General features: G+C 40.5%; 1 protein-coding gene across 1 annotated transcript in view; it reads left to right on the top strand.

Moving 5' to 3' along the window:
• The window catches only part of LOC117508425 (collagen alpha-1(XV) chain-like), a 207,121-nt gene that overhangs the window by 101,671 nt on the left and 80,391 nt on the right, over window positions 1-25,059 (top strand). Inside the window, 3 exon segments of the mRNA XM_034168536.1 lie at window positions 15,902-16,149; window positions 16,269-16,439; window positions 17,828-17,959. Of these exon segments, the coding sequence (XP_034024427.1) occupies window positions 15,902-16,149; window positions 16,269-16,439; window positions 17,828-17,959 (551 nt within the window).

Here is a 25,059-nt window from a genome sequence, read left to right as displayed (position 1 = left end):
ATCAGCCGTTAAAATTTTCACCGAAAACCAGCTTAATTTTTCAAACTGTGTCCACTTCGATGTGCCTCACAGGTTTAGAAAAAATTTTGATCAAACAAAGCGCCAGTCTCTCAGCAACTTCTCAAACAAAGGAATTCCGACGAGGGGCTGGACGACTCCTCCCACAAGGAGTGCTCACAGGCGAATGACGTCACCGACAGGCGTGGAAAAACTCACACATGCGCACGAGGGTTCAAGCATGTCTGACGTAAAAACATATGAATGAAATCAATCAATCAATCAATCAATTTTATTTATATAGCGCCAAATCACAACAAACAGTTGCCCCAAGGCGCTTTATATTGTAAGGCAAGGCCATACAATAATTACGTAAAAACTCCAACGGTCAAAACAACCCCCTGTGAGCAAGCACTTGGCGACAGTGGGAAGGAAAAACTCCCTTTTAACAGGAAAAAACCTCCAGCAGAACCAGGCTCAGGGAGGGGCAGTCTTCTGCTGGGACTGGTTGGGGCTGAGGGAGAGAACCAGGAAAAAGACATGCTGTGGAGGGGAGCAGAGATCAATCACTAATGATTAAATGCAGAGTGGTGCATACAGAGCAAAAAGAGAAAGAAACACTCAGTGCATCATGGGAACCCCCCAGCAGTCTAAGTCTATAGCAGCATAACTAAGGGATGGTTCAGGGTCACCTGATCCAGCCCTAACTATAAGCTTTAGCAAAAAGGAAAGTTTTAAGCCTAATCTTAAAAGTAGAGAGGGTGTCTGTCTCCCTGATCCGAATTGGGAGCTGGTTCCACAGGAGAGGAGCCTGAAAGCTGAAGGCTCTGCCTCCCATTCTACTCTTACAAACCCTAGGAACTACAAGTAAGCCTGCAGTCTGAGAGCGAAGCGCTCTATTGGGGTGATATGGTACTATGAGGTCCCTAAGATAAGATGGGACCTGATTATTCAAAACCTTATAAGTAGAAGAAGAATTTTAAATTCTATTCTAGAATTAACAGGAAGCCAATGAAGAGAGGCCAATATGGGTGAGCTATGCTCTCTCCTTCTAGTCCCCGTTAGTACTCTAGCTGCAGCATTTGAATTAACTGAAGGCTTTTCAGGGAACTTTTAGGACAACCTGATAATAATGAATTACAATAGTCCAGCCTAGAGGAAATAAATGCATGAATTAGTTTTTCAGCATCACTCTGAGACAAGACCTTTCTAATTTTAGAGATATTGCGTAAATGCAAAAAAGCAGTCCTACATATTGTTTAATATGCGCTTTGAATGACATATCCTGATCAAGAAATGACTCCAAGATTTCTCACAGTATTACTAGAGGTCAGGGTAATGCCATCCAGAGTAAGGATCTGGTTAGACACCATGTTTCTAAGATTTGTGGGGCCAAGTACAATAACTTCAGTTTTATCTGAGTTTAAAAGCAGGAAATTAGAGGTCATCCATGTCTTTATGTCTGTAAGACAATCCTGCAGTTTAGTTAATTGGTGTGTGTCCTCTGGCTTCATGGATAGATAAAGCTGGGTATCATCTGCGTAACAATGAAAATTTAAGCAATGCGTCTAATAATACTGCCTAAGGGAAGCATGTATAAGTGAATAAAATTGGTCTAGCACAGAACCGTGTGGAACTCCATATTAACCTTAGTCTGTGAAGAAGATTCCCCATTTACATGAACAAATTGTAATCTATTAGATAAATATGATTCAAACCACCGCAGCGCAGTGCCTTTAATACCTATGGCATGCTCTAATCTCTGTAATAAAATTTTATGGTCAACAGTATCAAAAGCAGCACTGAGGTCTAACAGAACAAGCACAGAGATGAGTCCACTGTCTGAGGCCATAAGAAGATCCATTTGTAACCTTCACTAATGCTGTTTCTGTACTATGATGAATTCTAAAAACCTGACTGAAACTCTTCAAATAGACCATTCCTCTGCAGATGATCAGTTAGCTGTTTTACAACTACCCTTTCAAGAATTTTTTAGAGAAAAGGAAGGTTGGAGATTGGCCTATAATTATCTAAGATAGCTGGGTCAAGTGATGGCTTTTTAAGTAATGGTTTAATTACTGCCACCTGAAAAGCCTGTGGTACATAGCCAACTAATAAAGATAGATTGATCATATTTAAGATCGAAGCATTAAATAATGGTAGGGCTTCCTTGAGCAGCCTGGTAGGAATGGGGTCTAATAGACATGTTGATGGTTTGGATGAAGTAACTAATGAAAATAACTCAGACAGAACAATCTGAGAGAAAGAGTCTAACCAAATACCGGCATCACTGAAAGCAGCCAAAGATAACGATACGTCTTTGGGATGGTTATGAGTAATTTTTTTCTCTAATAGTTAAAATTTTATTAGCAAAGAAAGTCATGAAGTCATTACTAGTTAAAGTTAAAGGAATACTCGGCTCAATAGAACTCTGACTCTTTGTCAGCCTGGCTACAGTGCTGAAAAGAAACCTGGGGTTGTTCTTATTTTCTTCAATTAGTGATGAGTAGTAAGATGTCCTAGCTTTACGGAGGGCTTTTTTATAGAGCAACAGACTCTTTTTCCAGGCTAAGTTAAGATCTTCTAAATTAGTGAGACGCCATTTCTTCTCCAACTTACGGGTTATCTGCTTTAAGCTGCGAGTTTGTGAGTTATACCACGGAGTCAGGCACTTCTGATTTAAAGCTCTCTTTTTCAGAGGAGCTACAGCATCCAAAGTTGTCTTCAATGAGGATGTAAAACTATTGACGAGATACTCTATCTCACTTACAGAGTTTAGGTAGCTACTCTGCACTGTGTTGGTATATGGCATTAGAGAACATAAAGAAGGAATCATATCCTTAAACCTAGTTACAGCGCTTTCTGAAAGACTTCTAGTGTAATGAAACTTATTCCCCACTACTGGGTAGTCCATCAGAGTAAATGTAAATGTTATTAAGAAATGATCAGACAGAAGGGAGTTTTCAGGGAATACTGTTAAGTCTTCAATTTCCATACCATAAGTCAGAACAAGATCTAAGATATGATTAAAGTGGTGGGTGGACTCATTTACATTTTGAGCAAAGCCAATTGAGTCTAATAATAGATTAAATGCAGTGTTGAGGCTGTCATTCTCAGCGTCTGTGTGGATGTTAAAATCGCCCACTATAATTATCTTATCTGAGCTAAGCACTAAGTCAGACAAAAGGTCTGAAAATTCACAGAGAAACTCACAGTAACGACCAGGAGGACGATAGATAACAACAAATAAAACTGGTTTTTGGGACTTCCAATTTGGATGGACAAGACTAAGAGTCAAGCTTTCAAATGAATTAAAGCTCTGTCTGGGTTTTTGATTAATTAATAAGCTGGAATGGAAGATTGCTGCTAATCCTCCGCCTCGGCCCGTGCTACGAGTGTTCTGGCAGTTAGTGTGACTCGGGGGTGTTGACTCATTTAAACTAACATATTCATCCTGCTGTAACCAGGTTTCTGTAAGGCAGAATAAATCAATATGTTGATCAATTATTATATCATTTACTAACAGGGACTTAGAAAAGAGAGATCTAATGTTTAATAGACCACATTTAACTGTTTTAGTCTGTGGTGCAGTTGAAGGTGCTATATTATTTTTTCTTTTTGAATTTTTATGCTTAAATAGATTTTTGCTGGTTATAGGTGGTCTGGGAGCAGACACCGTCTCTACGGGGATGGGGTAATGAGGGGATGGCAGGGGGAGAGAAGCTGCAGAGAGGTGTGTAAGACTACAACTCTGCTTCCTGGTCCCAACCCTGGATAGTCACGGTTTGGAGGATTTAAGAAAATTGGCCAGATTTCTAGAAATGAGAGCTGCTCCATCCAAAGTGGGATGGATGCCATCTCTCCTAACAAGACCAGGTTTTCCCCAGAAGCTTTGCCAATTATCTATGAAGCCCACCTCATTTTTTTTTGGACATCACTCAGACAGCCAGCAATTCAAGGAGAACATGTGGCTAAACATGTCCGACATTGTTTTTGCAAAGTTACACACCGATGTTACTTTTAGTGACCTCCAATTGGCGTAATTGGTGTCATTACTGCCGACGTGAATTACAATCTTACCAAATTTACGCTTAGCCTTAGCCAGCAGTTTCAAATTTCCTTCAATGTCGCCTGCTCTGGCCCCCGGAAGACAATTGACTATGGTTGCTGGTGTCGCTAACTTCACATTTCTCAAAACAGAGTCGCCAATAACCAGAGTTTGATCCTCAGCGGGTGTGTTGCCGAGTGGGGAAAAACGGTTAGAAATGTGAATGGGTTGGCGGTGTACACGGGGCTTCTGTTTAGGGCTACGCTTCCTCCTCACAGTCACCCAGTCGGCCTGCTTTCCCGGCTGCTCGGGATCTGCCGGAGGGAAACTAACAGCGGCTAAGCTACCTTGGTTTGCACCGACTACAGGGGCCTGGCTAGTTGTCGAATTTTCCACGGTGCAGAGCCGAGTCTCCAATTCTCCCAGCCTGGCCTCCAAAGCTACGAATAAGCTACACTTATTACAAGTACCATTACTGCTAAAGGAGGCCGAGGAATAACTAAACATTTCACACCTGGAGCAGAAAAGTGCGGGAGAGACAGGAGAAGCCACCATGCTAAACCGGCTAAGAGCTAGTAGCTGCGCTAAGCTAGCGGATTCCTAAAAACACACAAAGTGAATAATGTGTAAATAATTTAGAGGTGATTCAGCAGAGAGAGTGCTTTAGTTAAGGCATGTGAAGATTACACTGTGAAACAAATCGTTATCTAGTTAACTAGATCAATCTAACGGTGCAGATTAAACAGCTAACAGATACAGCAAAACACCACTGTGCTCCGGAACAGGAAGTGATAGCCAACCACCAGTAGCACAGCTGGAACAGGTCAGATCTGTCTAACTTTCAACACTAGTATTTGGGAATGTGTGGGTGTCATTGTTCGAGACGAAAGTAAAGGACGCCACAATGGGAGAGCGAGTTGTCACCCGCCCAGTTGCTGCCATCTCTCCAGTGCAACAGATGCTGGCCTCTGGCTCTGGAGTGCTCATCACATCTGGCTTTGTCACACCACTGGATGTTGTGAAGATCAGGCTGCAGGCTCAGCAGACGTCTTTGTGCCAAGCTCTATCCTGTGATTCAGCAACCTGGGGCAGTGTCATCCGCCCTTCAAAATGGAGGTCCTTCCTATTTTGTAAGAGAGAGGTGGATAATTTCTTTGCTGACCAAATCCATATAGTTTTTGAAAAAAATAAAAAGGACCTATACTTTATTGACAGCCCTCGTATATATATATATATATATATATATATATATATATATATATATATATATATATATATATATATACGAGGTCTGTCCGTAAAGTATCGTACCTTTTTATTTTTTTCAAAAACTATATGGATTTCATTCATATGTTTTTACGTCAGACATGCTTGAACCCTTGTGCGCATGCGTGAGTTTTTCCACGCCTGTCGGTGACGTCATTCGCCTGTGAGCACGTCTTGTGGAAGGAGTGGTCCCGCCCCCTCGTCGGATTTTCATTGTCTGGAAATGGCGGAATGAAAAGGACTTTTTTTCCATCAGAATTTTTTCAGAAGCTGTTAGAGACTGGCACCTGGAAACCATTCGAAAAATTTATCTGGCTTTCAGTGAAAATTTTACGGGCTTCACAGAGAATAAGGACTTTAACTACAGGTATAAGGACCCCTTTAAGGACGGTCGGTGCGCCGCGCTGCGAGCTGCAACGATGCGGCACAAACCACTGGATCATTTCTAAGCTGATGGCTCTGTGGATACGAGACCGTCGTGTGCTCTTTCTCTGGTTATCACAAGAGCTGGACATCAGCCATTTTCCGGCAGATTTCACTTTTAACAAGAGATTTTGTCATGGAAAGCCGCGCGGAGGCTTCGCGCGTCACGACCGATTCGCTGATGAAGCGAGACAAAGGAACACCTCCGTTTCGGAGTGTTAGAGGACAAGTTGGGACATGTCCAGCTCTCCACAAGTTCTTTTATACTGACTCGACTGGTAAGCACTCAAAGCTGAGATAGGCATGTCCCAACTTGTCCTCTAACACTCCGAAACGGAGGTGTTCCTTTGTCTCGCTTCATCAGCGAATCGGTCGTGACGCGCGAAGCCTCCGCGCGGCTTTCCATGACAAAATCTCTTGTTAAAAGTGAAATCTGCCGGAAAATGGCTGATGTCCAGCTCTTGTGATAACCAGAGAAAGAGCACACGACGGTCTCGTATCCACAGAGCCATCAGCTTAGAAATGATCCAGTGGTTTGTGCCGCATCGTTGCAGCTCGCAGCGCGGCGCACCGACCGTCCTTAAAGGGGTCCTTATACCTGTAGTTAAAGTCCTTATTCTCTGTGAAGCCCGTAAAATTTTCACTGAAAGCCAGATAAATTTTTCGAATGGTTTCCAGGTGCCAGTCTCTAACAGCTTCTGAAAAAATTCTGATGGAAAAAAAAGTCCTTTTCATTCCGCCATTTCCAGACAATGAAAATCCGACGAGGGGGCGGGACCACTCCTTCCACAAGACGTGCTCACAGGCGAATGACGTCACCGACAGGCGTGGAAAAACTCACGCATGCGCACAAGGGTTCAAGCATGTCTGACGTAAAACATATGAATGAAATCCATATAGTTTTTGAAAAAAATAAAAAGGTACGATACTTTACGGACAGACCTCGTATATATATATATATATATTATATATATATATATATATATATATATATTTCACATCATGTGCACCTGTAATCAACTTTTCTGCAGCACGGCTTTGCTTTGAACCGTGAACCAATCGAAGCAGTGGTTCGCAGATTGAAGCAATGCTTCGACCTATTGCTTCGTTTATTCCTTCTTTCTTTTGCTTAATTTCCCCCCCGCTAAAACCCTAAAGAGCATACTTCTGTGAGTATTATTTACCTTTACTATGTTAAACCGACCTGTTATGGTCTTCTGAAACAGTTGATAGATGTATTTTATAACTTAAAAACGGGAGTGACGCTAACGCGTTAGCATGTCTACGGCATTTTCAATGTTAAAACTTAGCATTAAGCAATAGCAGCTCTCATCACGTTCGGGTGCATTTGTTTTCAAATTGTAATATTTCTTAAATTTATTTTTGTTTATATATTAATAATCTAATGATTATTATATACAATTTTAGAGAAAGAGGCAAAAAGAACCTGAATAGAAACACAACAGAAAATATAAAAGCAACTAACAATGTACATACATAAATAAATGTTTCCTGTGAACACCTAGTGACTCTTACACCTCCACTTCATCCCTGTCTTATTTAATGACAGTTTGTTTCGGTCAAACCATATTTTCAATTTGTTAATTTCTTCAGTGATTTTCTCCAGAACTTTCTGCCAAACTAGAAAACTGCTGCATCCTAGTAAGAGCAGAATACTACTGGAATGAATTTGAATAAGGAAAGTTGTGTTTTTTTTTTTTTTTTTTTTTTTCCTTCACTAAATGGATGCTTCACTCACTCCAGTTTATTGTCTGGAATAGTCCCAGATTGCATTTCAGAGCTTCTAGAATTGAAACATTTTCGTGCAGGTGGTGTTGGAGGGTAATTTTGGGTTTTGGGTCTTGGGCCACATGTAGAATGAATCAGTTTTTAAATTAAGCTTTCAATTCATATAGTGGCATCTACCTTTTTGTTTTGTTTGTTTGTTTGTTTTTTTCAAGGTTACTTTATACTTTTATACTTTAAGTAGGTTTTGGAGCACATACTTTTTCACTTTTACTTGAGTAAAGAGGTCAAGTTGATACTTCAACTTTTACCAGAGTGTTTTTAAACTGCAGTATCTATACTTCTACTTAAGTAACAAATGTGTGTACTTTTGACACCACTGGTATTAAGTCTCTTAGTATTTGCCACTTTGATACTACGCCCCCCACCAAAATGACAAAGTTACCGCTAATGCCGATAAACTGTCCGTAATTAGCAGTGTTGTATAAAGTACCAGAAAATCACACTTAAAGTAAAAGTACAGATACCCATTAAAAAATGACTTTGGTAGAAGTTCAAGTCACTGATTGAAATGCTACTCAAGTAAAAGTCTTAAAGTATCTAGTATTTATTGTACTTAAGTATGACAAGTAATGTACAACTAAATGTACTCAAGTATTGAAAGTAAAAGTACAAGTAAATGTTAATAATCAAAAACGGACTGATTTTTTTTATATTACAATGTTTATCTAGGCTTGTAAATGACTGGTAGTATTAGTCAAAGTACTGAAAATTGTGCACATCACACAAAAACACTTCAGAAACAAGGTTTCCAAACCTAAACCAGAGTAAGCTATTCACTAGGTGTTCACAGGAAACAGTTATTTATTTCTACATATATGTATTTATTTATTTTCATTGTTACATGGTTTTATCTTTTCTGTTGTGTTTCATCAGGTTCTTTTATTATTAGTCTATTATTATTGACTATTATTGTCTATTATGTAGACTATTACTGTTGTTGCTATTATTAATATATGAATAAAAATAAATTTAAAAAATTACAATTTGACTCTTTTACAACAACGAACGCTGAGCCATTAATTATACAGAAAACAAATCAACACAAACGTGCTGATGTGAACAGCTTAATGCTAACATTAACATTGAAAAGGCCATAGACATGCTAATGCGTTAGCATCGGTCCCGTTTTTAAGTTATAAAATACATCTATCAACTGTTTGAGAAGACCATAACAGGTCGGTTTAACATAAAAAATATAAAATATTACTCACAGACATATGCTCTTCAGGGTTTTAGCTGGGAAAAAATTAGGATAAAGCAACAATGAATCCACAAATCGTAGATCGAAGCACTGCTTCGATTGGTTCAAGGTTCAAAGCAAAGCCGCGCTGCAGAAAAGTTGATTACAGACCCGCTGCAGGTCTGTAATCAATGTAGAGAAATGATCATTTTCCTAACAAACAAGTGCGCAACTGCAAAAAAAGCCTACCGGACATGCCTCATGAGAAATCAGCCTGACTTCATTGCAGTCACTAGTAATCAGTGGTGTCTCTGGCTGAAAACACGACTTTTTTCGTGTGTGTGTGTTTTTGTAACGCGTAACGGCATGGCGCATAGAACATGTATCGTAGTAGAAGTATGCAGTTAAGGTTGGAAATGTAGTGAAGTAAAAGTGAAAGTAAGATGAATTTAAAAAAAGTAAAGTAAAGTACAAAGTCTCCCAAAACATACTTAAGTACAGTAGTGAAGTATTTTTACTTTGTTACTATACAACACTGGTAATTAGTTTTGTTTATAAATGAAACCACGAGTGAAAAGTGCGTTGCATTTCAGGTCTCCTGCCCACTGTCTGGGTTGTTGTTTGTGGACAGTAAATGACGCTTTTTGGGTTTTTTTTTTTTTTTTTTGGCAGCAGTGGGCCAGGTGCATAAAGACAGAAGCTCTGACTCGTTGTTCGTTTGGGGTTTATGATCACCTTTGATTTTACTCAGAAGTCTCGCCGGTGCTTAAACTCGAAACTGGCTTATCAGTAGCCGACAGTGTACCGAGTCAATGCTAAAAGTTAGCGGTTAGCTGTAACTTCTGCTAAATTTTGTTAGCGGTTTTATCAGTTGAGCATTATAAAAGTTAACTTTTCAGTTAGCAGATTAGTGTTTATCAAAGTTAACTTTTTGGTTTGCTGTGCCCACCACTGCATATATTTAAAACAATTGACTTTTAAATGGGAAAGGTTTTATATTTCCATATGAGATTTTACATTGTTGGTATTGGAACCTCTACTGGTGGTTGGCTCTCACTGCGGTATTGTATCACTTCCTGTTCCGGAGCACAGTGGTGTTTTGCTGTATCTGTTAGCTGTTTAATCTGCGCCGTTAGATTGATCTCGTTAACTAGATAACGATTTGTTTCACAGTGTAATCTTCACGTGCCTTAACTAAAGCACTCCCTCTGCTGAATCACCTCTAAATTATTTACACATTATTCACTTTGCGTGTTTTTAGGAATCCGCTACCTTAGCGCCGCTACTAGCTCTTAGCCGGTTTAGCATGGTGGCTTCTCCTGTCTCTCCCGCACTTTTCTGCTCTGGGTGTGAAATGTTTAGTTATTCCTCAGCCTCCTTTAGCAGTAATGGTACTTGTAATAAGTGTAGCTTATTCGTAGCTTTGGAGGCCAGGCTGGGCGAATTGGAGACTCGGCTCCGCACCTTGGAAAATCCTACAGCTAGCCAGGCCCCTGTAGTCGGGCGGACCAAGGTAGCTTAGCCGCCGTTAGTTCCCTCCCGGCAGATCCCGAGCAGCCGGGAAAGCAGGCCGACTGGGTGACTGTGAGGAGGAAGCGTAGCCCTACACATAAGCCCCGTGTACACTGCCAGCCCGTTCACATCTCTAACCGTTTTTCCCCACTCGGCAACACACCCGCTGAGGATCAAACTCTGGTTATTGGCGACTCTGTTTTGAGAAATGTGAAGTTAGCGACACCAGCAACCATAGTCAATTGTCTTCCGGGGGCCAGAGCAGGCGACATTGAAGGAAATTTGAAACTGCTGGCTAAGGCTAATCATAAATTTGGTAAGATTGTAATTCACGTCGGCAGTAATGACACCCGGTTACACCAATCGGAGGTCACTAAAATTAATACTGAATCGGTGTGTAACTTTGCAAAAACAATGTCGGACTCTGTAGTTTTCTCTGGGCCCCTCCCCAATCGGACCGGGAGTGACATGTTTAGCCGCATGTTCTCCTTGAATTGCTGGCTGTCTGAGTGGTGTCCAAAAAATGAGGTGGGCTTCATAGATAATTGGCAAAGCTTCTGGAGAAAACCTGGTCTTGTTAGGCGAGACGGCATCCATCCCACTTTGGATGGAGCAGCTCTCATTTCTAGAAATCTGGCCAATTTTCTTAAATCCTCCAAACCGTGACTATCCAGGGTTGGGACCAGGAAGCAGAGTTGTAGTCTTACACACCTCTCTGCAGCTTCTCTCCCCCTGCCATCCCCTCATTACCCCATCCCCGTAGAGACGGTGCCTGCTCCCAGACCACCAACAACCAGTAAAAATCTATTTAAGCATAAAAATTCAAAAAGAAAAAATAATATAGCACCTTCAACTGCACCACAGACTAAAACAGTTAAATGTGGTCTATTAAACATTAGATCTCTCTCTTCTAAGTCCCTGTTAGTAAATGATATAATAATTGATCAACATATTGATTTATTCTGCCTTACAGAAACCTGGTTACAGCAGGATGAATATGTTAGTTTAAATGAGTCAACACCCCCGAGTCACACTAACTGCCAGAATGCTCGTAGCACGGGCCAAGGTGGAGGATTAGCAGCAATCTTCCACTCCAGCTTATTAATTAATCAAAAACCCAGACAGAGCTTTAATTCATTTGAAAGCTTGTCTCTTAGTCTTGTCCATCCAAATTGGAAGTCCCAAAAAACAGTTTTATTTGTTGTTATCTATTGTCCTCCTGGTCGTTACTGTGAGTTTCTCTGTGAATTTTCGGACCTTTTGTCTGACTTAGTGCTTAGCTCAGATAAGATAATTATAGTGGGCGATTTTAACATCCACACAAATGCTGAGAATGACAGCCTCAACACTGCATTTAATCTATTGTTAGACTCGATTGGCTTTGCTCAAAATGTAAATGAGTCCACCCACCACTTTAATCATATCTTAGATCTTGTTCTGACTTATGGTATGGAAATTGAAGACTTAACAGTATTCCCTGAAAAACCCCTTCTGTCTGATCATTTCTTAATAACATTAAGAATAACATTTACATTTACTACCCAATAGTGGGGAATAATTTTCATTACAGTAGAAGTCTTTCAGAAAGCGCTGTAACTAGGTTTACGGATATGATTCCTTCTTTATGTTCTCCAATGCCATATACCAACACAGGGCAGAGTAGCTACCTAAACTCTGTGAGTGAGATAGATTATCTCGTCAATAGTTTTATATCCTCATTGAGAACAACTTTGGATGCTGTAGCTCCTCTGAAAAAGAGAGCTTTAAATCAGAAGTGCCTGACTCCGTGGTATAACTCACAAACTCGCAGCTTAAAGCAGATAACCCGTAAGTTGGAGAGGAAATGGCGTCTCACTAATTTAGAAGATCTTCACTTAGCCTGGAAAAAGAGTCTGTTGCTCTATAAAAAAGCCCTCCGTAAAGCTAGGACATCTTACTACTCATCACTAATTGAAGAAAAAAAGAACAACCTCAGGTTTCTTTTCAGCACTGTAGCCAGGCTGACAAAGAGTGAGAGCTCTATTGAGCCGAGTATTCCTTTAACTTTAACTAGTAATGACTTCATGACTTTCTTTGCTAATAAAATTTTAACTATTAGAGAAAAAATTACTCATAACCATCCCAAAGACATATCATTCTCTTTGGCTGCTTTCAGTGATGCCGGTATTTGGTTAGACTCTTTCTCTCCGATTGTTCCATCTGAGTTATTTTCATTAGTTACTTCCTCCAAACCATCAACATGTCTATTAGACCCCATTCCTACCAGGCTGCTCAAGGAAGCCCTACCATTAATTAATGCTTTGATCTTAAATAAGATCAATCTGTGTTTATTAGTTGGCTATGTACCACAGGCTTTAAGGTGGCAGTAATTAAACCATTACTTAAAAAGCCATCACTTGACCCAGCTATCTTAGCAAATTATAGGCCAATCTCCAACCTTAGTTTTCTCACAGAAATTCTTGAAAGGGTAGTTGTAAAACAGCTAACTGATCATCTGCAGAGGAATGGTCTATTTGAAGAGTTTCAGTCAGGGTTTAGAATTCATCATAGTACAGAAACAGCATTAGTGAAGGTTACAAATGATCTTCTTATGGCCTCAAACAGTGGACTCATCTCTGTGCTTGTTCTATTAGACCTCAGTGCTGCTTTTGATACTGTTGACCATAAAATTGTATTACAGAGATCAGAGCATGCCATAGGTATTAAAGGCACTGCGCTGCGGTGGTTTGAATCATATTTATCTAATAGATTACAATTTGTTCATGTAAATGGGGAATCTTCTTCACAGACTAAGGTTAATTATGGAGTTCCACAAGGTTCTGTGCTAGGACCAATTTTATTCACTTTATACATGCTTCCCTTAGGCAGTATTATTAGACAGCATTGCTTAAATTTTCATTGTTATGCAGATGATACTCAGCTTTATCTATCCATGAAGCCAGAGGACACACACCAATTAGCTAAACTGCAGGATTGTCTTACAGACTTTGGCCCCACAAATCTTAGAAACATGGTGTCTAACCAGATCCTTACTCTGGATGGCATTACCCTGACCTCTAGTAATACTGTGAGAAATCTTGGAGTCATTTTTGATCAGGATATGTCATTCAATGCGTATGTTAAACAAATATGTAGGACTGCTTTTTTGCATTTACGCAATATCTCTAAAATTAGAAAGGTCTTGTCTCAGAGTGATGCTGAAAAACTAATTCATGCATTTATTTCCTCTAGGCTGGACTATTGTAATTCATTATTATCAAGTTGTCCTAAAAGTTCCCTGAAAAGCCTTCAGTTATTTCAAAATGCTGCAGCTAGCGTGCTGACAGGGACTAGAAGGAGAGAGCATATCTCACCCATATTGGCCTCTCTTCATTGGCTTCCTGTTAATTCTAGAATAGAATTTAAAATTCTTCTTGTTACTTATAAGGTTTTGAATAATCAGGTCCCATCTTATCTTAGGGACCTCATAGTACCATATCACCCCAATAGAGCGCTTCGCTCTCAGACTGCAGGCTTACTTGTAGTTCCTAGGGTTTGTAAGAGTAGAATGGGAGGCAGAGCCTTCAGCTTTCAGGCTCCTCTCCTGTGGAACCAGCTCCCAATTCGGATCAGGGAGACAGACACCCTCTCTACTTTTAAGATTAGGCTTAAAACTTTCCTTTTTGCTAAAGCTTATAGTTAGGGCTGGATCAGGTGACCCTGAACCATCCCTTAGTTATGCTGCTATAGACTTAGACTGCTGGGGGGTTCCCATGATGCACTGAGTCTTTCTTTCTCTTTTTGCTCTGTATGCACCACTCTGCATTTAATCATTAGTGATTGATCTCTGCTCCCCTCCACAGCATGTCTTTTTCCTGGTTCTCTCCCTCAGCCCCAACCAGTCCCAGCAGAAGACTGCCCCTCCCTGAGCCTGGTTCTGCTGGAGGTTTCTTCCTGTTAAAAGGGAGTTTTTCCTTTCCACTGTCGCCAAGTGCTTGCTCACAGGGGGTCGTTTTGACAGTTGGGGTTTTTCTGTAATTATTGTATGGCTTTGCCTTGCAATATGAAGCGCCTTGGGGCAACTGTTTGTTGTGATTTGGCGCTATATAAATAAAATTGATTTGATTTGATTTATTGTTTTCTGCTCTGTGTCCATCTTTCAGGGAGTGAACAAAGTTGGTAACATTTTACTTAAAGGTATCTTCAAAATAGTGACATAACACTGTCATAAGTGTTACATGACACAGTCATGAAGGTGTCATTAACTTTACGTCAATGTCATAAAAATTTATGACTGCTGTCATTAAGTGTCATTCAGTTTTTGTAATGACAAACTGACAAGTTGGCATACAACTGGAGACCAAAAAGGCCAAAGACCACTTCTGGTCATGTCACTTTGATTAACGTCAAGGTGTTATAATCAAGACAACCCAAAAAATGACATTGACATAAAGATAATGACACCTTCATGTCTGTGTCATGCAACACTTATGACAGTATTATGTCACTATTATGACGATACCTTCAAGTAAAGTGTTACCACAAAGTTAAACAGAAAGCGACTGTGTCATAACCCATTAAAAACATAATCTATAGTCTAGCAGTTTTTCGGGCGCAGTATTCAGATGTGCCTGAGATAACTGTGTTCATAATGCACAAAAACTCTGCGTGGATACACAATGAAACTGAATGGAAAATAACCACAAAATCATAAATGCTAATGAAAGAATATAAAACATCACTTTTACTACTATCCTTCCATGGAGCTTTGGTGTTTTCTGTGCACTGGTGCACTCTGATATGTTGGTGCACATCCATGAACTCGCCTGAAAACCTCTCACTTCTTTAAAGGGGATGGCACTCTGACAACACGCCCATTACTAATTAAGAGACTAAATCCAAACCCTTTGCACCCTGATTGCTATTTTGACCTTGTGCCATATATCACCAAGATCATCATCTTCGTCTTTCATTCCCACATAACATCAGGACATAGTGGTTGTCTTCTTCTGCAGGCTTCCACTCCTGTGCACCAGCATGGACTCCCAAAATTTCCTGTATATTCGTATCACCAATTGTGTCTGTAGCATGGTCACCCCTTTGAGTCTGGTCTGCTTGAGGTTTCTTCCTCAAATCATCAGAGGGAGTTTTTCCTTACCACTGTCACCTGTGTGCTTGCTCTAGGGGTTGGTAAGGTTAGACCTTACTTGTGGGAAGGGCCTTGAGGCAACTTTATTGTGATTTGGCACCATATAAATGAAATAAATTGAATTTAATTGAATCATTGTTGTAAGAGTGAAAAAGTGACTAGAAGAGTTCATTTCGATATTTCCATCCAGACTACATGGAATAATGCGTAACTTAAACCATTTGGATCTGTTTGCCAAAAATATATTTCTCTGTAGGTTACATAGTCGCTGAGCTGTTCCAAATAGGCCAAAAGTATGATTGTGTATTATTGACTGGATTTTGAAGCATATTGTATTCAGTTTTGTCTTTAGTTGAGAAGTGAAATATGGTTTGATGTCTCATACTGGTTTATTAATGCAACATTAATTACACTGACTGGTTTAAAAACAAGAATATTAACACCAGTCATCATCAAGTTATTGCTTAATGAGATTATTTTCTTTTTCCTGCACTGACATCGTTCTCACCTCCATTTATGCTTTCCGTTTTTCTTCTAGACCATGGTTCTCAGGGAGCGTTGGACTTGACGGAGTTGATTGGTGTTCCTCTGCCACCCTCCGTCTCCTTTGTCACAGGCTTCGAGGGTTACCCCGCCTACAGCTTCGGACCAGGCGCTAACGTGGGTCGTCTCACGAAGTCGTTTATCCCCGACCCATTCTATTATGACTTTGCTATCACAGTCACAGCTAAACCCACCACGCGTCGTGGCGGCATTCTGTTCGCCATTACAGATGCATACCAAAAAGTAAGGCAATTTCATTATTTTTCACTCCAATCATCTATATTTTCCTTTATAGCAGAAAATTTATTCTTTTACTTGAAAAAAAAAGCACATTCCAGTTTTGCACATCTCTGTTTCTTAAGATCGTACACTTAGGGATTGCCTTGTCTGAAGTGGAGGATGGCTCGCAGAGAGTGGTTTTGTACTATACTGATCCCGGAACAAGAGGTGGGACCCAAGAAGCCGCTTCCTTCAAAATGGGAGACCTGACGGGGAGATGGGCGAGGTTTACGCTGACGGTACAGGGAGCAGAGGTGGGTTTGGTCTGCTTGACTGGTTTTCTTTTGATAGGTAGAATTAAAGCTGCATTTACCATTGTTGTAGTTGAGCCCACTTTCACCTAGGCCCAGGCCAAGTCTGAGTATTATACAAAATCTATCGTATTTGCCACGGCCTGTTCCCATTGACTCGTGCATAATTTCAGGCCACAGTCAAGTGAGTTAGACATGGTCTTATATAACCTTTCGTGTATTTTTGTGGCTTAATGTGTTGGGATCACAGACGTTAATACGTCACCTGGGCGAGGGGATATAATAATCCTTGGGTAGCAGTGTTGCCACAGTTACTTTGAAAAGTTACTTTATTAATTACTTTTTTAGTTACTTTATACAGTTACTTTAAAGGGGAGGTGATGGTCTCATGGTTAAGCATTGGGTTTGAGGTCAGAGGATCCTTGGTTCAAATTCCAGACTGACCGGAAAATCACAAAGGGCCCTTGGGCAAGGACCTTAATCCCCTAGTTGCTCCTGGTGTGTAGTGAGCGCCTTGTGTGGCAGCACCATGACATCAGGGTGAATGTTAGGCATTATTGTAAAGCGGTTTGAGCGTCTGATGCAGATGGAAAAGCGCTATATAAATGCAGTCCATTTACCATTTTCACCATTTATTAGGAGCCTTATGCAGTTACTTTATTAGCAGCTGCCGACAACTTGCAACTAATAAGTAATAAGGTAACTAGTAATCTAACTTGGTTACTCTTAAGATTGAGTAATGGTAAATAGTTAATTATTAGTTAACAGGGTTTTTTAAAAAGGAATAGTTTGGACCATGTGTCATGCTTAGTTTTCACGTTACAGGGTAACATGTGACATGTCATAGAATCCAATGGATGCTGTCCTTGTTTGACCTTTATTTTGGTGACCAAGGATTCAGCACTGTCAAAGATATTCCATTTATTAATCCTATTAGCGTAACCCATAATTTGCATCACTTTTTACAAAAATTGGAGCAACTTTAACTTTTGACCCCTGTTCAAACTTTAACTGACCTTTGTCACCATTTTTACTGTTTTTAACCCATAACTTCATAACATTCAGTCACAGATAGTTCAAACTATACCTTTTTGGAATATTTATGATCAGACAAATAATGTGGTGTAGTTTTAAATATGATTGGAGCATTTTTAAATTTTGACCCCTGTGTAATTCTTCAATTGACCCCTACCTGGCTGCCGATTGAAAATTCAATTTTTTTTAAAAAGAGTGATTTTTAAGGTGTATTTGTGCCAAATGTGGTGCTTCCATCACCATTTGAAGGATTGTTTCAGTAACTTCATGCTTATTTTCCGGTCGTTTGTTTTCAACATCTTTATGGTTATTTCTTTTTTAACTAAAAATAAAAAATATGTCTTGTTGTACCTCAGGTCCGCCTCTACATGGACTGTGAGGAGTATCACCGAGTGGCCTTCAACAGGAGCCCTCGCCGTCTCACCTTCGAGGCCAGTTCCGGGATTTTTGTTGGGAACGCTGGGGGCACGGGCCTGGATCGGTTTTTGGTGAGCACAGATTGCACTGCACGCTTCGCCGCCCGCTAATGGCGCCCCTGTGTGTCAGCTGAGTTCAGGCGTAACTTATCCCAGTGTCTGGATCAAAAGCTGATATTGGATTTCGGGTGCTCCGCTGCCTGCGCAGATAAATGTGGTATCTGGGCGGTTGCCTGTTTACATTTAAGGCACAATGTGCAGTGCTGGCAGCTTTATGACCACCACAGGAGACACAAAGTGAATGACTTCATGGGTTTGGGAGCATTGTCTGATCCTGCCAGAGTTGACTAATGACATACTATATGTGGTTCCCGTTTTTTTGGATCCCAGCCCGAACGTCTGTCATCTCTGATGATTTACACTGAGAGAAACTGTGAGCACACACCTCATTAGAGCATGTAATCAAACAATAGGAGGAAAAATACAACCATCCGTTATGTTATTTCTGTGCAGGATAAGCAAGTATTCTGAGCCAGAAGCCAGTTTTTGATGTCATCAAGATGTTAAAGCTGACATCTTTCCAAAACCTAATATGAAAATATCACACACAGACACACACAAAACATCAGTTATTATGACTAAATCACCCAAGCTGATGGCTATTGGCTAACTGAGAAAAAAATGCATGACCTTTGACCTTGAGGATAAGACTTTTGAGCTCTTTTCTCCTGTGATTTGTTTAATACAAATTAAATGCATGCAATGGATTTGCAGGAGAGTGGAAAGTTCTTATCTGCAGGTATCTTTTTTTTTTTACTCCCTTCTTGTTAAACTTTTATGAGAGAAATCTAAGGAGAGCGTCACAAAATGTTAGTGAATGTACATGTGTGAGTGCACAACAAAGTATTTCTCCCAGAGCGGAGCTAGATTTGTTGCAGAAACAATTTAGCAAATATAACCTTCTTTACCAACCAAACTGGTCTGTTGGATTTGATATCAAAATAATGTTTCTGTAGCACATTACTTAGAAAAATGTATAGGGCCCTATTTTGGCAATGTACAACACATGCTTTAAAGCACATAGCACAGGTCCATCTGGGCATGTCCAACTCCGATTTGCATTCTGCGCCTTACTTTGTGTTCAGGTCATGTGCCGTGTAAATAGCAAAGGATTTGGATTTATTTTCCTGATTGAGCATTGGTGTGATTCATGTTATGCCAAAAACACACCAGATTGTCATCTGTCATCAACCTTTGAGATGTGCACTCTGTAACCTGGAACATTGCTTTCTGGATGTTGAACTTAGAAGGTGAAAGAAGCACACAAAACATCACAGTGTGCAACAGATCATTTATGGGAACAGCATCCACCAAAGCTCCCTGAGGTGAAGCAGGGGAGCGCCTCCTCCTCATCCATCTCCATCCACCTGATCTCCTCCCAACCCCATGAAGCACAGACAGCCCCGCTTACTGATCATGCACTCTCCTTTAGGTACCATGCACTCGGCTCGCATACCTGGGGTGTAAGAAAATGAGCCTGAAAACATGGTAATTCAAGTGATAATGACTACTCACATAGTCAGGTTTCTTGTTAATTTTGTATACAATTTCCAAAAGCTTATGAAATGAGGAATCCAAATAGCAATGTTTCCATTAAAAAAAAAAAAAAGAAGATGGTTATGGCTGCCCTGTTGGTTTTCTAAAACTGTCACCTTCTGAGTTTTCACTTTCTTGACTGGTTATTTGTGGGTCAACTTTGTGGTACACAGTTAACGAATAACAGCACCATTATTGGTTTAGTGGTTCATAACCTTTATTAAAAATACCAAGAAGGTCTGAATACATGTTTAAAATAATAATAACAGATGGTTACAAATATCTGGATCTGATTAGTAAGGAAAAGACACCCACATGGATCAAGTTCCTATCTCTCATAAGTCACTGATGTCAGCTGTGCGCAATAAATGTCCAAAATGGCAGCACACGCTATTAGTATTCATCAGCTTCTGTAATTTGTAATTAGTATCTCCAGATGCTTGGTCTCCAAAATTCTTATTCATCATTTCAGTCATGATCCTAGGTTAACCAGAAATCCAGAAGGTTTATATTTTTTAGAAATCCAAGATGGCCACCATAACAACTTTTGGGGAACCTTTGTTTTTTTGGACTCCTCATTTCCTAAGCTTTCTAAAAATGTATAGTTTACCAATTCCCCCCCCCTGCAAAAAAAAAAAAAAAAAAAAAAAAAAACTAGCAAAATTACACAAGCAACCTATTTCCAAAGGTTTCCAATATTGGAAATCCAAGATGGCAGCTGAAACAACCTTTGAAAAAAAATGGAAGCATTGTTTTTGGATTAATCATGTCATAAGCAGCCTAAAAATGTATAGTTTTCCAAATCTCCCCAAAAATTAACAAATCTATGAATATTCCATCAGGAACTTGACTCACATTGCAGCGTCGGCTCGCAGCCGCCGCGACGCTCCGCCACTGGAAAAACACCTCTGTTGAAAGCCTTAAGGACAAGTTGGAACATGTCCAGCTGTTAAACAATTTCTCATATACTCACTCCACTGAAAGCTATCAAAAGCCACCTGGATTTTACAAATGGTTATCAACACGGAGGTGTTTTTCCTGTGCCACCGCACCGCGCCGGCTGCTTCCCGACGCGCGGACCCGTCCGCACGTCTTTCATTAAAAAAATCTCCTTTAACAGTGGAATATCCGGATAAAATGCTGAAACCGACTTCTTCTGAAACTTCTCTGTTCTCTCACGACGTCCTGGATCAATAGAGCCTGAAATGTGGAGATTTTCAGCTTGAAACAGGCTGACGATGGCGCCTGAGAGCGCTGCACGACGTCTCGCACCGTGGGAAGTCCTTAAAGCGACAGAATCACCTCAAAATCTCTCATCAGCCGTTAAAATTTTCACCGAAAACCAGCTTAATTTTTCAAACCGTGTCCACTTCGATGTGTCTCACAGGTTTAGAAAAAATTTTGATCAAACAAAGCACCAGTCTCTCAGCAACTTCTCAGACAAAGGAATTCCGACGAGGGGCTGGACGACTCCTCCCACAAGGAGTGCTCACAGGCGAATGACGTCACCGACAGGCGTGGAAAAACTCACGCATGCGCACGAGGGTTCAAGCATGTCTGACGTAAAAACATATGAATGAAATCCATATAGTTTTTGAAAAAATAAAAAGGACCTATACTTTATGGACAGCCCTCGTATGTAGAATTTTTGGATGTTTCTTGGTTATAAATACAACATTCCATTTCTTCTGTCTGTTCATTAGTGGATAAATTAACAGCAACAAAGAAGCAATGTGTTTTCTTAATCTTAGAACGAGCCTTTGGAGTGCGCCCCCTCATGGTGGATGCCATGTTAGAGTAAGATGTTGCTACAGCATCACAGCCAGAAGACTGAACAACAACAACAACAAAAAATAGACTCAGTGGTTGCTCCCCTGTACACTGTACACGTGAAGGCTCTCAGTTGTCCAGGTGGTTTTCATAGTAGAGAAGCTTGAATCTTCAACTGGACTTTTGTTCATGGTAATGCGTTATTCACGTCATCAGGAGAGCCGTCAGGAGAGGCGTCAGTCCCATCGTTAGGTGGGACAGCTACCCTCTCATTAGGAGGGTGCTAACTAGAGCTCAATAGGTGCTAATTAAAGCAATTGTTTAGTCACTAGCCAATAGCAGTCTGCCTCTCTGTAGGAGGGGTCTGGTTAAGTTTAAAACTCCAGCTTTTGTGGCTTCTGTTTGTTCATCTCTACAAGGGTCAAGACAGAAGTCAGACTACCAGAGCAAGAATTTTAGCTGAGGAAGCTTCTGCGATTTGAAGTGAAATGTTCTCGCGTCAAGCAACCCAGTCCAGTCGAAGATTCAAGCTTCTCTACTACTGTACACTGTACACTGGTTACTATTGCGGGCTAACAAGTTTGAGAACCCTCAGTTTTTGTAAAATGGGGGATCATAAATATTGATCATCACAAAAGAAGGCAAGGGAGCATGATTCCCTGTCGCCACAGAAACAAAACAAAGGAAAACAAAATTGTGACAGGTGACGACATGATGCAGTCTGCAACCTCACCACTAGATGACACTAAATCCCACACACTGTGGCTTTAAGACTAATATTCCTCTGCACATATAAACGTGGCACACTTCAATGCCTATCTTGCACTTTACAGTGATGTAAAGTAGAAGTAAAATGGCTTGCAGTGATTTCACGCTGAATGTGGACTTTACGAGTCCAAGCATCTGCTCGAGATGCTGCGAATACATTTGTAGACTTGTGAAAAGGTCCAGTGTGTGTAATTGAGAAGCACTAAAAACCTCTTCCTGTTTCCTCTGTCTCATGACTCTCTCGTCTCTTCACGTAGTCATTGCTCCCCCCCATATCGCACCGGGAGGGCTCGTTGATTTCCAGCTGTTCACAGGGTTTGAACTGGCAGCTCTGTCCAGGACAACCCTATCTCACACAGCAACACTGTCACTGATCTGCACAGCTGCACGTGAACACACAAATACAAACAAATAAACACACACTGAAATACTTCACCCTTCTCTGAGTTACCCATTTGACTTTTGGCTCCCCTCATATTTAGCAAATGAGAGGCCATGTATGCCAAGACCATATTTATGAACCAACTGCTGCACAACATTTCAAATATCAATATCAATATTTCACAATTTCATACTGTTGGAGGTTTTTTCTCTCTTCAAAGTCGTTTCATCAGATTTTTTTTGAGTCTGTCATAAATGCTCAACTGTGGTGATTTTTTTTTTTTTCATGATTTTGGACTACTTGGAATTTGTGCTGAAGTCTGAGTAAGACTGCAACACACTTTAAACAGCACCAGTTTTGATTCCACAGTCCATAAACCATGATCCAGGGTTGATTTGCAGTCATATTAACTGGTGACACCTGCTGGCAGAAGCCGATCACTACAAATAAACACTTAATCTGATTACAACATTGAAATATTGTTTCAACATTTCTTTTAACATGTTTGGATAGTAATGCACATTCAGATGGAATGGACTAAAGTTAAATGTATTTTCTTATAAATTACAGGGCACCACTTAAAAGAAATTGTGCAGTTTTCTTGTCTAATTTACCGAAATGTATATTATCAGACCATGTGTTTACTTACTAATGAACTAATTAAAGCCGCAGTGTGTAAGATTTAGTGCCAACTAGTGGTGCATTTGCAGACTGCATTAAGTCATCACTGACCACAGTTTTTTGCCCCCTTTATATTTTTGCTTCATTGGTGATTTGTGCTCCCTTACCTTCTTATGTGATAATCAATTTGTACGATTTTTTTATTTCACCAAAACAAAGGTGCTCAAACTTGTTAGCCTGCACTAGCAACCAGTAGACCGTGTATAGGGGAGCAATCACTGATTACTCTTCTCTTTTCTTCAGTCGCCTGGCTGTGCTGTAAAATATGAAAGCTGGAATATGTCCCTTTTGGGTTATTGTATCAACATGGCGGTGCAACATGGCGGACTCCATGAGGGGGCCCACTCCCATGTAGATATCAAGGGCTCATTCTGAGCTTATGAAAATTTATTGATTCGTTGTTGCAGGTAATTACACACTATAACAGATGACTATGAATGCTCCCTTTTATATCTGCTAGTAAACACCTGTAAATCTTACACACTGTAGCTTTAAGGTCTGTAGTTATTAGCCTTGGATCCAATTCATTAAGCGTGGATCAAATCAGTCACTTCATCTGCTAAAGTTAATCTGTAGAGTATCTGAATGGAATGAGGCTGGAATCAAAGTAACCCCCCAAAGAAATAGCAAGGCTGCTTATCTTGAGTGTTTGACAGCAGTGAAAACTGAATCTTATCAACATATGACCAACTGTTGAGTCCTACAGGGACCTCAGATGTGCACTGCCAAGTCCGCCCTGAAGAATGTCAGGAATTTGTACAGATCTTAGCAACAAAGTTAAAACATAAGAGCTAGTTTTGTAACAAACCCTGAGCCAGAGCTGTGAAGGGCAGATGACCTACATCAGGTCTGGAATTTGTTCTAGAATCTAAAACTTGTCTTTTGTATCACATACTGACAATTACTACTGCTGTGAAGATGTCCAATCACAACAGATTGGTCTTTAAAAGATCATACACAATCAACCCTTTTGAAGCTAGACGGTTCAGAAAGGTAACCCTGAAATAATTCACTGATATCTTTAAAGATATTTTTACGAGGTAAGAGTACCCACGGACATGAAGAAAGTAAGGGCTGTGGGAATTGTCATTTGACCCCCCAGTGACCTTGACTTTCACCCAAGTGATTGACCTCTGGCTGACCTTCCCAGGACAGTTCACAAATCCACCTAAGCCCACCTGGCCCTAATTGGGTTGAAAATCAAATTTGTTGATCTTGACATTTGCTAAAATGAATTGCGATCAGCCTTTTTTGACATACAGAATGAACCTGAGATGAGAAGATCAACCATCAGACAGGCAGACATGACCTTGATCTCAATGATTGACATTTGGCAAATCTGACCTTCCTAGGTGATTCCAGAATCCACATCCGCACGCATGTCAAATTTTGTGCAAATGAAAGAGGGAAAAAACTTACATTTTGACCTTTGAGCCCAATGATTTTGACCTTGATATTTGGCAAATTTGACCTTCTTCAGCAATTCCAGATCTTACCTCTATACGTGTGGCAGGTTTGGTGCAAATCAGCCCGACAAACTGAAATTTTTACCATTCACCCCAATGACCTTGATCCCAAAATGTCACGTGCACCGTTGCAACAGAGAGCCCCAACATTAGGGCTGAGCTGTTTTTATTCCTGCAAATGGCCTGCCTTCAAGTGGGCGGTCTTTGCCGTGCCGTGTGTATCAGTGGAGCTATGTGACTGGCTGCAAATACTGGTGCGTTGACATGGTAAGCAGGAGACTTGATCACGTTGTTTGTTCAAGCAGCATGTGTCATATCAAAACTTTATGATGAACTTGTTTGTGTCAGCGTTATTAGCAATTACGGAACAATCCATCAGGTGCCCTGGTTTGTCCCAGACAGATATGAAGCACTTGGTTTTATCAATTTAGACGGCACGCAAATGATGACACTTGAGTATGCATCATGAGTGTATGTAAAGCAGTCAGGTCAAATCCGTTTGTAACATT

The sequence above is a fragment of the Thalassophryne amazonica genome, chromosome 1, assembly GCF_902500255.1.
Source record: "Thalassophryne amazonica chromosome 1, fThaAma1.1, whole genome shotgun sequence".
Classification (NCBI taxonomy): domain Eukaryota; kingdom Metazoa; phylum Chordata; class Actinopteri; order Batrachoidiformes; family Batrachoididae; genus Thalassophryne; species Thalassophryne amazonica.
Note: the sequence above shows the minus strand (reverse complement) of the source record. Positions and strands in the feature narration are given on the sequence as shown.